The 16824-nt window shown below is 45.4% G+C and overlaps 1 protein-coding gene across 1 annotated transcript in view; it reads right to left on the reverse strand.

The window, feature by feature from the left end:
* The window catches only part of LOC306773315 (pleckstrin homology domain-containing family A member 5-like), a gene marked incomplete at its 3' end in the record, with an annotated part of 258991 nt that overhangs the window by 102011 nt on the left and 140156 nt on the right, over positions 1-16824 (reverse strand). The window contains exons 5-7 of the mRNA XM_079263105.1: positions 11888-12053; positions 8639-8743; positions 7721-7793 (exon numbers count right to left, since the gene is read on the reverse strand). Coding sequence (XP_079119231.1) covers positions 7721-7793; positions 8639-8743; positions 11888-12053 — 344 coding nt within the window. The remainder of the gene's footprint in view (positions 1-7720; positions 7794-8638; positions 8744-11887; positions 12054-16824) is intronic.

A 16824-nucleotide genomic window follows, 5' to 3' on the forward strand; every position in this document is an offset into this window, starting at 1 on the left:
CCACATATCTGAAGAAGAACTTTACAGATCTGCTCAATCCAAAGACACGAACATGTGCATTCACATAACTATCCAGCCAATCACACGGCAGCATGTCGTCACGTAGACATACTGAAGTCCAAACTGAGACTCAGAATGAGGAAGAAAGGAGAGTTGTTGGTCTGGGATGTACTGGGATTTTCACCCACAACCGTCTCTAGGATTTCCAGAGAATAGTCTGCACCACTTCTATATTCTATCTGCTGTGCCATTAGGTCAAGCGGTCAGCAAAAGATCACATGACTAAAAGCAGAAAGACATGGAATTGTCTGACCTAATTTATGACACATTTGATGTACTTTTTATGTATGTACATATTACTTAGGTTTAATCTTATTGTTCTAATTATTAACGGAATTATTTATTTACAGAATTATTTAGTTATTTCATCTTGTGTGTCTTTATTTGATCTTTTCAACCTTTTAGCTCCTTTTTCTTTTTACTCATGGGGATCCTGTCATGGTTTTTCCCAGTCGTCCCTGAAGGCACCCTCCTGTGCTGATGAGCTGATGATTACCACCTGGGCCTCCTCCTATTTAAGCAGCGGTCCCAGGATTGTCGGTTGCCAGATCGTCAGATTCTCTGTTCGCTTCCAGCCTTCTGTGAACTCAAGATTACCCGGTATTCCTGCCCTGTTCCCCCTTCTCCCGAGAACCTGCCTGCCCAGAGTTTTTCCCTTGCCTCTTCCCCTTGGATTGCTACTCGGTGTATGGACCTTGGACTGGACATTGGACTTGGATTTTGGATTCTGGACAAACCCCCAATAACCTCGGGTGAGAGGAACTCCCTTTCTTCCTTCTTGGGCATTTTTTCCTGGAGTTGGATTCTCCCTGTGTGCCGTCTTTCACTAACCCTCCTGTCATCACCAGAAGGACACAGTTGGGGTCCTCAAGGAGGACTTCAAGCCGTCCTTATTGTAGCCTCCTGCTTCCTTGTCCGCTGTTAATAAAACCTGTAACCAGTCCTGAGGTCTTCTGTGTCCTTTGGGTCCCATCTCCTGTGCCGTTACAGATCCTTTGTGTCGGGGGCAGCACCGGTTTGACCAACAGGGTCGTCCTTGCGGGGGTGTTGGTAGGGGTCCTACACTGCAGCCATATGGCTGTGGTGTGGACCCCGGCGTTCCCTGTGTCTCTGTTGGTCCTGACATGGATGGATTCCCCAGATGTTGTTTCCTCACAGTGTCGAGCCAAATACAAAGACAGAATCCTGAAGTTAATCATTTTTATTTTGGCATTAATGGTCATGGGAAGGGTTGTGTGCATGTGTGGGTAACGTGCGTGTGTATTTATAAGTGTGAGACTTTTTTTGTTTTTAGGCACTTTGGTATGCTTTTGTATGAAAAGTGCTATACAAATAAAATTTGATTTTAATATTTGAAAGAATCACTAAATACAGTCTGATATTGCTACTCCAATTAAGCAGCAGTCCTTTATTACTGACTGAAACTAAACAGCTTAAAGCAGAAAATGTGGAACAAGACAAGAAAATTGTTTATCTGGTGTGGCAGATAAGGAACAGTAGTCCTGAATAAATCATGTTATATTCCAGGATAAGCAAACTGCCTACAAGCAGCAAAAGGCATGAGCTGAGAGGACACCACAGCAGACACAGGTTGCAGTGTTCCTGCTGAGTAAAAAGATTTCTCTAAATACAGAAAATATCGAGGCTTGTCACACATTGCCAAACAAAAACAAATCTTCTGCACCAACAATCGTTGGTTTTGCTAACAGGAAACATAAAGTAGATCTATTCACACAAGGAAAGAAACTGGGAACACGTTGCTAGAAAACAGGGAAAATCCACCTGGACTGCTGACTGGAAGGTCTTTATTAAACCAAAAGGTGCGACATAAAAATGCAAGAGGAACATATTAAGAACTTAGAACAACTTATAAATAAATATGATTATTAGTTGAAATTTAGTGTCAGTGATGATCACCACGATCAATTCATGATTATTCCAATAAATCTCCTTCGTAATAAGCCATATGTTCGTCAATACTTATAGATCTGCAAAGAAGGGGCTCGGGATCACTCACGTCAATATTAACAGCTTTAGACACAAAATAAAGTTTATTTCTGCATTACTTAATGAATCTAATATTCATGCTTTGGCAGTGTCAGAAACTCATTTAGGTTGTACTTTAGATGATACACATTACAGGATAAAACACCGACAATCGCAACGAAGGAAATAATCCAGTCATTAATCTTGTCCAACCTGAACTACTGTTCAGTTATCTGGTCCAGTGCATCAAATAAAATACTCAAACTACAAATACTACACAAGCCACACAAGCAATACTGCAATGTAACTACAGGACAGATGTTATAATACATAATCATTTAATCTGGTTATTGGTAAAAGATAAACTATTGTGCTCACTATTCACTTTTATCAGGAGCAACTCAGCAGCAGAAACACCAATGATACTTTCTAAAGACCTTCGGTTCAGTATAAATACACATGGGTATTGTACTAGGCCTGCAGCTGGAAAGCTAAGACTAATGCAATGAAAAAGAGGAACGTATGAGTGGAATCATTTAACAAATCTTTTATCAACAGATAAAAACATTTAAAAAAACATGACAACTGTATCTGTTTAATAATGGAATTGATATATTTGTCTAAGTCTATGCATGTACGTGCGTGTGCGTGTGTGTGTGTGTGTATTGCAAGTAGGTTCTCATCAGGATGTGGTGGAACTGTCATGTCTTCTTGTTTCATGTGTTTTCAGTTCCACATCCCTGGTTTTCTTTTGTATTTTTCCCTGCTTGGTTCCCTTGTTTCCTTTGTTGTTCCTGTTAGTTAGTTTCACCTGTTAGTTAGCCTCACCTGTTAGTTAGGTTTACCTGTTAGTTAGGTTTACCTGTTAGTTAGCCTCACCTGTTAGTTAGGTTTACCTGTTAGTTAGCCTCACCTGTTAGTTAGGTTTACCTGTTAGTTAGTTTCACCTGTTAGTTAGCCTCACCTGTTAGTTAGGTTTACCTGTTAGTTAGCCTCACCTGTTAGTTAGGTTTACCTGTTAGTTAGTTTCACCTGTTAGTTAGCCTTACCTGTTAGTTAGTTTCACCTGTTAGTTAGCCTCACCTGTTAGTTAGCCTCACCTGTTAGTTAGGTTTACCTGTTAGTTAGCCTCACCTGTTAGTTAGGTTTACCTGTTAGTTAGTTTCACCTGTTAGTTAGCCTCACCTGTTAGTTAGGTTTACCTGTTAGTTAGTTTCACCTGTTAGTTAGATTTACCTGTTAGTTAGGTTTACCTGTTAGTTAGATTTACCTGTTAGTTAGCCTCACCTGTTAGTTAGGTTTACCTGTTAGTTAGCCTCACCTGTTAGTTAGGTTTACCTGTTAGTTAGATTTACCTGTTAGTTAGGTTCACCTGTTAGTTAGCCTCACCTGTTAGTTAGCCTCACCTGTTAGTTAGATTTACCTGTTAGTTAGGTTTACCTGTTAGTTAGCCTCACCTGTTAGTTAGGTTTACCTGTTAGTTAGCCTCACCTGTTAGTTAGGTTTACCTGTTAGTTAGTTTCACCTGTTAGTTAGCCTCACCTGTTAGTTAGGTTTACCTGTTAGTTAGCCTCACCTGTTAGTTAGGTTTACCTGTTAGTTAGTTTCACCTGTTAGTTAGCCTTACCTGTTAGTTAGTTTCACCTGTTAGTTAGCCTCACCTGTTAGTTAGCCTCACCTGTTAGTTAGGTTTACCTGTTAGTTAGCCTCACCTGTTAGTTAGGTTTACCTGTTAGTTAGTTTCACCTGTTAGTTAGCCTCACCTGTTAGTTAGGTTTACCTGTTAGTTAGTTTCACCTGTTAGTTAGATTTACCTGTTAGTTAGGTTTACCTGTTAGTTAGATTTACCTGTTAGTTAGCCTCACCTGTTAGTTAGGTTTACCTGTTAGTTAGCCTCACCTGTTAGTTAGGTTTACCTGTTAGTTAGATTTACCTGTTAGTTAGGTTCACCTGTTAGTTAGCCTCACCTGTTAGTTAGCCTCACCTGTTAGTTAGATTTACCTGTTAGTTAGGTTTACCTGTTAGTTAGATTTACCTGTTAGTTAGCCTCACCTGTTAGTTAGGTTTACCTGTTAGTTAGGTTTACCTGTTAGTTAGCCTCACCTGTTAGTTAGGTTTACCTGTTAGTTAGATTGACCTGTTAGTTAGCCTCACCTGTTAGTTAGGTTTACCTGTTAGTTAGGTTTACCTGTTAGTTAGCCTCACCTGTTAGTTAGGTTTACCTGTTAGTTAGTTTCACCTGTTAGTTAGCCTCACCTGTTAGTTAGGTTTACCTGTTAGTTAGCCTCACCTGTTAGTTAGGTTTACCTGTTAGTTAGCCTCACCTGTTAGTTAGCCTCACCTGTTAGTTAGGTTTACCTGTTAGTTAGGTTTACCTGTTAGTTAGTTTCACCTGTTAGTTAGCCTCACCTGTTAGGTTTACCTGTTAGTTAGCCTCACCTGTTAGTTAGGTTTACCTGTTAGTTAGATTTATCTGTTAGTTAGCCTCACCTGTTAGTTAGGTTTACCTGTTAGCCTCACCTGTTAGTTAGGTTTACCTGTTAGTTAGGTTTACCTGTTAGTTAGCCTCACCTGTTAGTTAGGTTTACCTTTAAGTTAGGTTTACCTGTTAGTTAGCCTCACCTGTTAGTTAGCCTCACCTGTTAGTTAGGTTTACCTGTTAGTTAGATTTACCTGTTAGTTAGGTTCACCTGTTAGTTAGCCTCACCTGTTAGTTAGGTTCACCTGTTAGTTAGGTTTACCTGTTAGTTAGCCTCACCTGTTAGTTAGGTTCACCTGTTAGTTAGGTTTACCTTTAAGTTAGGTTTACCTGTTAGTTAGCCTCACCTGTTAGTTAGCCTCACCTGTTAGTTAGATTTACCTGTTAGTTAGCCTCACCTGTTAGTTAGCCTCACCTGTTAGTTAGATTTACCTGTTAGTTAGATTTACCTGTTAGTTAGCCTCACCTGTTAGTTAGATTTACCTGTTAGTTAGGTTTACCTGTTAGTTAGCCTCACCTGTTAGTTAGGTTTACCTGTTAGTTAGTTTCACCTGTTAGTTAGCCTCACCTGTTAGTTAGGTTTACCTGTTAGTTAGGTTTACCTGTTAGTTAGATTTATCTGTTAGTTAGCCTCACCTGTTAGTTAGGTTTACCTGTTAGCCTCACCTGTTAGTTAGGTTTACCTGTTAGTTAGGTTTACCTGTTAGTTAGCCTCACCTGTTAGTTAGGTTTACCTTTAAGTTAGGTTTACCTGTTAGTTAGCCTCACCTGTTAGTTAGCCTCACCTGTTAGTTAGGTTTACCTGTTAGTTAGATTTACCTGTTAGTTAGGTTTACCTGTTAGTTAGCCTCACCTGTTAGTTAGGTTTACCTGTTAGTTAGTTTCACCTGTTAGTTAGCCTCACCTGTTAGTTAGGTTTACCTGTTAGTTAGGTTTACCTGTTAGTTAGATTTATCTGTTAGTTAGCCTCACCTGTTAGTTAGGTTTACCTGTTAGCCTCACCTGTTAGTTAGGTTTACCTGTTAGTTAGGTTTACCTGTTAGTTAGCCTCACCTGTTAGTTAGGTTTACCTTTAAGTTAGGTTTACCTGTTAGTTAGCCTCACCTGTTAGTTAGCCTCACCTGTTAGTTAGGTTTACCTGTTAGTTAGATTTACCTGTTAGTTAGGTTCACCTGTTAGTTAGCCTCACCTGTTAGTTAGGTTCACCTGTTAGTTAGGTTTACCTGTTAGTTAGCCTCACCTGTTAGTTAGGTTCACCTGTTAGTTAGGTTTACCTTTAAGTTAGGTTTACCTGTTAGTTAGCCTCACCTGTTAGTTAGCCTCACCTGTTAGTTAGGTTTACCTGTTAGTTAGATTTACCTGTTAGTTAGCCTCACCTGTTAGTTAGCCTCACCTGTTAGTTAGATTTACCTGTTAGTTAGATTTACCTGTTAGTTAGCCTCACCTGTTAGTTAGATTTACCTGTTAGTTAGGTTTACCTGTTAGTTAGCCTCACCTGTTAGTTAGGTTTACCTGTTAGTTAGTTTCACCTGTTAGTTAGCCTCACCTGTTAGTTAGGTTTACCTGTTAGTTAGCCTCACCTGTTAGTTAGGTTTACCTTTTAGTTAGGTTTACCTTTTAGTTAGGTTTACCTGTTAGTTAGCCTCACCTGTTAGTTAGGTTCACCTGTTAGTTAGGTTTACCTTTTAGTTAGGTTCACCTGTTAGTTAGCCTCACCTGTTAGTTAGGTTCACCTGTTAGTTAGGTTTACCTGTTAGTTAGCCTCACCTGTTAGTTAGCCTCACCTGATAGTTAGGTTCACCTGTTAGTTAGGTTTACCTTTTAGTTAGGTTCACCTGTTAGTTAGGTTCACCTGTTAGTTAGCCTCACCTGTTAGTTAGGTTTACCTGTTAGTTAGCCTCACCTGTTAGTTAGCCTCACCTGTTAGTTAGATTTACCTGTTAGTTAGCCTCACCTGTTAGTTAGCCTCACCTGTTAGTTAGGTTCACCTGTTAGTTAGGTTTACCTGTTAGTTAGGTTCACCTGTTAGTTAGTTAGCCTCACCTGTTAGTTAGGTTTACCTGTTAGTTAGGTTTACCTGTTAGTTAGTTAGCCTCACCTGTTAGTTAGGTTCACCTGTTAGTTAGGTTTACCTGTTAGTTAGCCTCACCTGTTAGTTAGGTTTACCTGTTAGTTTCACCTGTTAGTTAGCCTCACCTGTTAGTTAGGTTTACCTGTTAGTTAGCCTCACCTGTTAGTTAGGTTTACCTGTTAGTTAGGTTTACCTTTTAGTTAGTTTCACCTGTTAGTTAGCCTCACCTGTTAGTTAGGTTTACCTGTTAGTTAGGTTTACCTGTTAGTTAGCCTCACCTGTTAGTTAGGTTTACCTGTTAGTTAGGTTTACCTTTTAGTTAGGTTTACCGGTTAGTTAGATTCACCTGTGTCTTGTTAGCTTCAGTTTCCCTTCTGTTTGCTGCTCCGTTGTGTTTACTTCTGTTATCTTGCCTGCAGTTATCTTTGTTTGGTTTTGTTTTGTAATAAACGTCCTGACTCTGCATCTCTGGCTCCCGTCTCAGCTTTTGGGTCCTCACCTCCACCCCACTCTGACATGAACGGGAGGTTCTCATGGTGATGTGGTGGAACCCCCCTGCTCCTCCTCCTCCTCCTCCTACCCCCCTGCTCCTCCTCCTCCACCTACCCCCCTGCTCCTCCTCCACCTACCCCCCTGCTCCTCCTCCTCCTACCCCCCTGCTCCTCCTCCACCTACCCCCCTGCTCCTCCTCCACCTACCCCCCTGCTCCTCCTCCTCCACCTACCCCCCTGCTCCTCCTCCACCTACCCCCCTGCTCCTCCTCCACCTACCCCCCTGCTCCTCCTCCTCCACCTACCCCCCTGCTCCTCCTCCTCCTACCCCCCTGCTCCTCCTCCTCCACCTACCCCCCTGCTCCTCCTCCTCCACCTACCCCCCTGCTCCTCCTCCACCTACCCCCCTGCTCCTCCTCCACCTACCCCCCTGCTCCTCCTCCTCCACCTACCCCCCTGCTCCTCCTCCACCTACCATTTCACAGCAGAAGGTGTTTAACTGCAGGTCTGTTCTCCAGCTAACGCTTCACCTGGCTGTGTGTGTGTGTGTGTGTGTGTGTGTCTGACTGTGTGTGTATGTCTGACTGTGTGTGTGTTAGTTAGGTGTGTGTGTGTGTGAGAGCGTTGCCTCACCGCGGTAATAGAACAGACACATGTCGGACAGAACGAACCACCTCTTCTTCCACAGCTTCATGCCTGTGCTATCCTGCAGGGGTCAAAGGTCACACATCTTCAGTCAGTGTAGTGATGACAGTAAGAGCCCTCCCTGTCCTCCATCTTCCCTCCACCACCTCCACCCTGCTGCTGAGGCATTGCCATGGTTACCAACAGGAAGCAGCCAGTTGGGTGTCTGCTGGTTCTGATGGGACCTAATGGGACATATTGGTCCTGAAATGTTTCCATTTCAGAGCTTAAATTCTTCTCAGTCCTTTTCTTTTTAAAGAAATAATAAATCTGATACCTGAGACATGATTTACTCTGGAAATAAAACCAGGTGAACTAACAAAGGATGTCCTGTTCGGCAGTGAGAGGAGCTGAGAGGGTCCAGACCCCGTCCTGCCGCCTCCTCAGCCTGTTGGCTCTGAGCAGGCGGCAGACTGGACGTTCTGGACCTCCAAACTGCACAGAGCTTCACACCCATACATGATGACACAGAGCGGGATCATACATGACGAATTTCCACCAGCGGAGGAAATGAGAAGAGCAGCAGAATGGAGGTGAAAGATTGCTCTGGTTTTCAGTCCAGACTGGTCCCAGAACTGCTGGGACTCCATCACATCCACCTGCAGAGGCAGATCTGAAGCCTCTGCAGACGTACACACAGAATGATGATGATAAAACCCATCAGGATGGAAAATCAGCCACAGGCAGAAGAACGAAGTGAAGATGGTAAATTTTACAGTCATGGTTTAAAGCCGGACTCATCTTTCACCTGAACTGATTAGAAAATGAGTTTTTGCTGAAATGAACAATTTTGTAGAAAAACAAAAAAGCTGAGCAAAGAAAAAGCAGATGTAAAGGTTTGTCCGTCATGTTTTCTTCATGTCGTACCTGCTTGTAGAGCCAGTTGCTTTTCACCACTGGAGCGCCAAGGTTCCTCTTGATGGAGTTGGACCTCTTTCCAAAGTTGTGGATCTTTTTGGACGGTCTAGAAGGCTGAGAGACACGTGATGAAGACATCATGAGTCCTCTGTTACAACCATGTGCAGTGGTGACATCATGACTGGTGACAGCCAGTGTGTCTGGAAGACGCCTGCTTGGCTGCAGCTGGACCCTGGCTGGACCTAGTCCTAGCCCTAGCCCTACCCCTAGTCCTAGCCCTACCCCAGTCCTAGTCCTAGCCCTACCCCTAGTCCTAGTCCTAGCCCTACCCCTAGTCCTAGCCCTACCCCAGTCCTAGTCCTAGCCCTACCCCTAGTCCTAGTCCTACCCCTAGTCCTAGTCCTACCCCTAGTCCTAGTCCTACCCCTAGTCCTAGCCCTACCCCTAGTCCTAGCCCTACCTCTAGTCCTAGCCCTACCCCTAGTCCTAGCCCTACCCCAGTCCTAGTCCTAGCCCTACCCCTAGTCCTAGTCCTAGTCCTACCCCTAGTCCTAGTCCTACCCCTAGTCCTAGTCCTACCCCTAGTCCTAGTCCTAGTCCTACCCCTAGTCCTAGTCCTACCCCTAGTCCTAGTCCTACCCCTAGTCCTAGTCCTAGTCCTACCCCTAGTCCTAGTCCTACCCCTAGTCCTAGCCCTACCCCTAGTCCTAGTCCTACCTCTAGTCCTAGCCCTAGCCCTACCCCTAGTCCTAGTCCTACCCCAGTCCTAGTCCTAGCCCTACCCCTAGTCCTAGTCCTAGTCCTACCCCTAGTCCTAGTCCTACCCCTAGTCCTAGCCCTACCCCTAGTCCTAGTCCTACCTCTAGTCCTAGCCCTAGCCCTACCCCTAGTCCTAGTCCTACCCCAGTCCTAGTCCTAGCCCTACCCCTAGTCCTAGTCCTACCTCTAGTCCTAGCCCTAGCCCTACCCCTAGTCCTAGTCCTACCCCAGTCCTAGTCCTAGCCCTACCCCTAGTCCTAGTCCTACCCCTAGTCCTAGCCCTACCCCTAGTCCTAGCCCTACCCCTAGTCCTAGTCCTACCTCTAGTCCTAGCCCTAGCCCTACCCCTAGTCCTAGCCCTACCCCTAGTCCTAGTCCTAGCCCTACCCCTAGTCCTAGTCCTAGTCCTAGTCCCAGCCCTACCCCTACACCTAGTTCTAGTTCTACCCCTAGTCCTAGCCCTACCCCTAGTCCTAGTCCTACCCCTAGTCCTAGCCCTACCCCTAGTCCTAGTCCTAGCCCTAGTCCTAGCCCTACCCCTAACCCTTCCCCTATCCCTCGGCCCCCCAGTGGAGGGGTAAATGTCAAGTGGTGAAAATGTATTTAAAAAATAAATTCTGTGTATACTGCATTAATGGGAACTACTGTCTTGAATGTTGTTTTGCAAACATTGTATTCACAACATGGGAATTGAACGTGTAACTCATTTTCTTTAACGTTGTTTTAGTTTAACGGTTTTGTCACTGTTAGCACTCAGAAACATATTTTACGCTCTGCTGAAGGTTCCTCCAGCTGAAGCACATCCTGTCTGGTTCTGCCTGACTGGTCCTGATGATGCGCTCAGAGCTGGATATGCTCATCTTACCCCTAGTCCTAGCCCTAGCCCTACCCCTACCCCTTGCCCTACCCCTTGTCCTAGCCCTTCCCCTACCCCTAGCCCTAGTCCTAGCCCTACCTCTAATCCTAGTCCTAGTCCTAGCCCTACCCCTAATCCTAGTCCTAGTCCTAGCCCTAGTCCTAGCCCTAGCCCTAGTCCTAGCCCTAGTCCTAGCCCTACCCCTAACCCTTCCCCTATCCCTCGGCCCCCCAGTGGAGGGGTAAATGTCAAGTGGTGAAAATGTTCCCCTAAGAAATGGGACACCACTCCACTGTGACGACGTCATCAAGCTGCGGCAGTCTAGCTGCTACGCAAACAGAGGGGACGAGTGATTGTTTTCCAAGATGTCGTCAGCTGCGCTATTTTCTGTTGTCTGGGCAATCGGTATATCTCCCATTTTTTTCTCTGCTTGTTGGCCAGTCACCTTTCCTTCCAACCACACCTCTTTTATGAATGTTCTGTATCAAAAGTAGAAATTGTTTGTTTTCATCAGCCCAATGCGTTCCATTACAAGGGTCAGATACAAGTTGTCTATGAGATACATATGCATAGCTTGATTTTTTTTTTTTTTTAATGTAGCTATAAATACAGACTGTAGTAGTAATTGTATTTAAAAAATAAATTCTGTGTATACTGCATTAATGGGAACTAGTGTCTTGAATGTTGTTTTGCAAACATTGTATTCACAACATGGGAATTGAACGTGTAACTTCTTTATGTAATTACAACTTAATAGAGGCTTTTTAACAGAAATTAGTACAAGAACAGGAACGTAAACAATAAACTTCTCTTTTTCTGCTCTGTAGTGGATAAGTGCCCTCGTGTGTTCTGGTGTTCCTGGTTAAAACATATGATACAACTTAGCACTGTGTACAAAAGTAAAGGAAATGCTGCAACATATAGATGATTGTCGCTGAAAGAAAACAGCCACAGTGGTTTACCCCAGTGGAGGGGTCTTGAACTGACAAGTGTTATCTTTATAAAGAGACCATGCTTTTGAATGGACTCCGAAGGGTTCAAGAACAGCATCTAATTTAATTCGGGTTTGTCTTTTTCAGGCGTATTTGGCATTTTGGGGGGTGACTGTTAAGGGGTTAAATAGCAGCAAAACAAAAGAGATGATTGTTGACTTCAGGAGGAAGAAGAATAAACAAAGCACTGTTTCCATCCTGGGAGAGGAGGTGGAGGTGGTGGAGGAATACAAGTATCTTGGAGTTCAGCTGGACAACAAACTGGACTGGAAATGCAACACTGACTACATCTACAAGAAAGGTCAGAGCAGACTGTACTTCTTAAGGAAGCTGAGATGGTTTAACGTCTGCACCAAGATGTTGCATATCTTCTATAAGTCTGTTGTGGAGAGTGCAGTCAGCTTTGCAGCATCTGCTGGGGTAGTAGCATCAGAACCAGAGACTTGAAGAGAATCAACAAACTGATCCAGAAAGCTGCTTCTGTGCTTGGAGTAACTCTGGAGCCGCTGGAGCTGATTGTCCAAAGAAGAATGCTGCACAAGCTGATGAAGATGATGGAGGATTCCCAGTATTACATTACTTATACCTTGGATTACACTACTCGCTCCTAGGATTACTTTACTTTTTCCAAAATGAATCAAGCAGACTGACCCTTGTGGAGGAGGTGGAGGTGGCAGTAGTGACGGCGGTGGTCGGGCTGCCAGGGAAGGTGCTGTAATCTGAGCCGCCGGTGTAGTTTGAGGCCTCACTCATGATGCTGGTGGGACGTTCCTTCTTGTCAGCACTGCTCCCCTGTTCTGATGAAGACTTTGGCGGCCTGTACACACAGAACCAGACATGACATCATCAGAGCTTCTGATCAGAGATAATCATCATCATCGGTACTGCTGTTCAACTGAGTTGAGAAAAACCACATAGTGTCCTCACATTGGACCACTTTGGACCTCAAACCCAAAGATCTGCCAATGGTTCGGCTATTCCCCCCTCTGCAGTGGTTAGTCATTCATATCCTGCTAGTTTGTACCTTATGAAGACCAGTACTATACCCATGAAGGCCAGTTTACACCAGTTTAGTAGGAGAAAGTGTCTTTCTGCCAGCACAGAAGCACAATAATGCTTTTCTTTATCGCCCACATCAAACAGGACATCAGAGACACGCTGGGTTTAGCGTCTTGTTTCAGGACACTTTGACACATGGTCTGCAGAAACCCGGGCTCAAACCATCAGACATCAGTTTAGTGTGAGTGAAATCAGAGAAAACAGAAAAATCTGCATTTTTCTTTCCCTCCAGACCTAACAGCTACATGCTAGAACCCTTTCCATTCTGCACGAGGAAGAGAACTCTCCTCTTATACCGTTCTACCTCCAAATGTCAGAAAGAACGGGAGGGTTCTCCATCCACACCGGACCAGAACCAGAGCAAGCCGACCGACACACTCGGTTTTAAAGAGGACCAGAGTTCACTTCTTTAGTCCACCCCAGCAAGCAGACGGGAAGCAAACCAGGGTTCCCATTCTGTCGGTTCAACCTGCTGCTTACTGGGCTGAACTGGGAGGATGTCCAAGGGGTGAAACATCCAGTTTGAAGAAACTGCTGAGAGGTTTTACATGACGAAGGGAGGAGGCACCTCCTCCTCTTCACAAGGACACCTCCTGAAGGAGGATACACCCCCTGTCTGACGGATGAAGGCCGATGTCTGCCTCCATGCTCCAACAAGCCGACGCAAAGTCCTGAGAGGTTCTGAGAGGTTCTGAGAGGACCTGAGAGGTCCTAAGAGGTCCTGAGAGGTTCTGAGAGGTTCTGAGAGGTCCTGAGAGGTTCTGAGAGGTTCTGAGAGGTCCTGAGAGGTCCTGAGAGGTTCTGAGAGGTCCTGAGAGGTTCTGAGAGGACCTGAGAGGTTCTGAGAGGTCCTGAGAGGTTCTGAGAGGTTCTGAGAGGTCCTGAGAGGTTCTGAGAGGACCTGAGAGGTTCTGAGAGGTCCTGAGAGGTTCTGAGAGGTTCTGAGAGGTCCTGAGAGGTTCTGAGACGACCTGAGAGGTTCTGAGAGGACCTGAGAGGTTCTGAGAGGTCCTGAGAGGTTCTGAGAGGTCCTGAGAGGTTCTGAGAGGACCTGAGAGGTTCTGAGAGGTTCTGAGAGGTTCTGAGAGGTCCTGAGAGGTTCTGAGAGGTTCTGAGAGGACCTGAGAGGTTCTGAGAGGTCCTGAGAGGTTCTGAGAGGACCTGAGAGGTTCTGAGAGGACCTGAGAGGTTCTGAGAGGTCCTGAGAGGTTCTGAGAGGTCCTGAGAGGTCCTGAGAGGTTCTGAGAGGTTCTGAGAGGTTCTGAGAGGTCCTGAGAGGTCCTGAGAGGTTCTGAGAGGACCTGAGAGGTTCTGAGAGGACCTGAGAGGTCCTGAGAGGTTCTGAGAGGACCTGAGAGGTTCTGAGAGGACCTGAGAGGTTCTGAGAGGTCCTGAGAGGTTCTGAGAGGACCTGAGAGGTTCTGAGAGGACCTGAGAGGTCCTGAGAGGTTCTGAGAGGACCTGAGAGGTTCTGAGAGGTTCTGAGAGGTCCTGAGAGGTTGCAGCTTTAAATCCTGACCTGGTTTTTACAGTGAAATGAAACCGGTCCATGTGGACCTCTGAGCACCTGACAGGAATCAATCTACACCGGTGTTAACGTCTGTGAAGCAGCAGAGGATCACTCCACAGCAGGTCTTTCTTTCACCACGGGACCAGGATCATGGACCCGCCTCCCCTGCAGGGGGAGCGGACGTCTGTTGACACATCACACTCGCTGGATTTACACTGTATTATATCTGGAATATCGCAATAAAAAAAAATACATTATTACATTTTGAAGCTCTTAACGATCACTAAAAAGTGTCAACGCTCTCCTGAGCTGGTTCTTCAGATGTTTTGAAAAAGGAATATACTGTAGAAGTGTTATGAAACCCTTTTTCTGCATTCACGCGTCCCCGGACGTGACGTCGGGAGTCATGTGACCAGTTTATTTCTAGTAAAGAGGGCGCGGTGCGGAACATGCTTTCTTAAAATGAGTTAGAATAGAAAATGACAGAGCAAGGCTTGGAAAAGCCGTGGCAACTTCTCCACAGCAAGGAGAAAACCCAAAGCAACGCCACGCTGTTACCTGCTAAAGCTGCTCTACGAGAAACACTGTTGTTGTTTGTCGAAACTCACAAATATCGTATTTATTCTTCTGCTTCAGTGAGTTTTCAAGCTTGAAGGTCTGGACATGCAGTGTGCTCCCAGCCGACCAGTGTGGTGTCACAGAAGCAGAGCTGAGAACCAGTGTCAGTGTTTGGTCTTATGTCCTGACATGTCTGCTGTCTGAGGAAAGCTCAGCTCTGATTCGCTGATTTCTGTTTGCCAGCACTTTCCTGGATTCATCTTGTGACAATGAGAAGGATGCTGATGGTTTCTTCCCAGTAGTCATCACCAGCATCTGTCAGCCCATCAGCTCTCCAGTTTCACGCTGAATTTGACGTGACAGTGACGTTGTGGGACCAGTGGCAGCTTACTGGTTCCACTTCAGGATGTTTCATTCAGAGGAAAGGAACAAACATGTATTTATTCCTTACCTCCGCCATGGAGGTTTTTTCTTTTTAACTGCCGTTTGTCTGTTTGTGTTCAACATAGCTCCCAAAGTTCTGGACGGATTTTCAGGACATTTCAGGACTTGTTGGAAACATGAAAAGGAAGAACTGGTTGAGTTTTGGTGGTGATCCGGATCACCGTTTAGATCCAGGAACTGTTTAAAGACCTTGGCGGAGGTTTGTGCTCTCCGAATGTTTTTCTTGTTTGATAATGCGATAGAATTATCAAACATTATCTGCTTGTGGCAGAACATCAGCATCAGACCAAGCGCTGGATGCTGCAGGGCACCACCAGGAGCTGACATGGGATTCCACTTCTTCAGGTAAGACAGCAGCATTTACTTTCCAAAGTGGACGTTTTGAAGGACAAGTGATGATAAATCCATTAAACAATGTAAATATCTTTTCTGTTTTAGCGCTGGACTCGTACACTCAGGCAAGGGAAGAAGTGAGAAGGAGCAGACGGAGAAGAAGGAAGCTGTGGATTGAAGCTTTGTGGCAGGGACATGCTGACAGGTAGTGACAGGTAGAAGAGCTTGTTTCCTACTGAGCTTGGACTTTTCTGCTGGCTTACAGTCACATGAGAAGATCAGAGACAGCAGCAGTTTGTTCTGACAGCAGCTCATTTATCTCCATCATTCATTTCCACTGAAAAGCTCTTCAGCCTGTCAGGAATGGCCTGCAGCTGTTCAGGGCCTGAAGCTGATGGTGGAAAGTTCAGAACCTTTCAGCCCAGCAGCAACAGGCAGAGCACATCGCTGCATCCGTCTCTTACAACCACATATCCAAAGAAGTAGGGATGCAGACTGGTGAGTGGCTTCTATGCTCCAAGTTCTGACAGGAAAATCTGGGAAGGAGAGCCTAAGCTGGTCTGAGGAACACCACCCATAGACCTCTGGATTGTGTCTGGAGACTCAGATGGTAAATCCACAATGATCCATGATAACACCATTATCTATCACATCTTCATCACCATCACTACCATGTTGCTAAGAGACCTCATGTCTGCATGCTGACTGGGATACAAGATTCTGTTTCTAAAGGATGTTTTAGAGAAAAAATGGCTTCAAGCTTGAAGTGTTGGTAAATAAGCTAAAAAAGAAGCAAGGGGACAGCTGGGAGAACATCTCCAGATGTTGACCTGATCTTCTCATATGACTGGTGAGAGACTCTGCATGCTTTAGTGAGAGACGGAAGCAGAGGACAGGCGAAGCGTCAGCACTGAGGAAGAAGAAGCTGAAGCAGCTCTTCATTACCTGCTCAGAGTTTCTCTGTCAGCAAATACAAACTTTCCACAATTCACACTGGACACAGGAGAGAGAACGAGAAAACACCCAGTTAAAGTAACACATCTGCACAGAAACCAATAAAAAGAAAAATCTGATGAGGCTTTTCCAACCAATCAGATACCAGGAGAAGGATGAAGAGAGAGGGATGGAGGGAGCTGGATGGAGGGAGTAGGATGGAGGAAGTAGGATGGAGGAAGTATGATGGATGAAGTAGGATGGAGGGAGCAGGATGGAGGGAGAAGGATGGAGGAAGTATGATGGATGAAGTAGGATGGAGGGAGCAGGATGGAGGGAGCACGATGGATGGAGTAGGATGGAGGAAGTAGGATGGAGGGAGTAGGATGGAGGAAGTAGGATGGAGGGAGCAGGATGGAGGGAGTAGGATGGACGAAGTAGAATGGAGGGAGCAGGATGGAGGGAGTAGGATGGATGAAGTAGGGTGGAGGGAGCAGGATGGAGGGAGCACGATGGATGGAGTAGGATGGAGGAAGTAGGATGGAGGGAGTAGGATGGACGAAGTAGAATGGAGGGAGCAGGATGGAGGGAGTAGGATGGATGAAGTAGGGTGGATGAAGTAGGGTGGAGGGAGCAGGATGGAGGGAGCACGATGGATGGAGTAGGATGGAGGAAGTAGGATGGAGGGAGTAGGATGGACGAAGTAGGGTGGATGAAGTATGATGGATGAAGTAGGATGGAGGGAGCAGGA

The sequence above is a fragment of the Telmatherina bonti genome, assembly GCF_933228915.1.
Source record: "Telmatherina bonti genome assembly, chromosome: 23".
In the NCBI taxonomy this organism is placed as follows: domain Eukaryota; kingdom Metazoa; phylum Chordata; class Actinopteri; order Atheriniformes; family Telmatherinidae; genus Telmatherina; species Telmatherina bonti.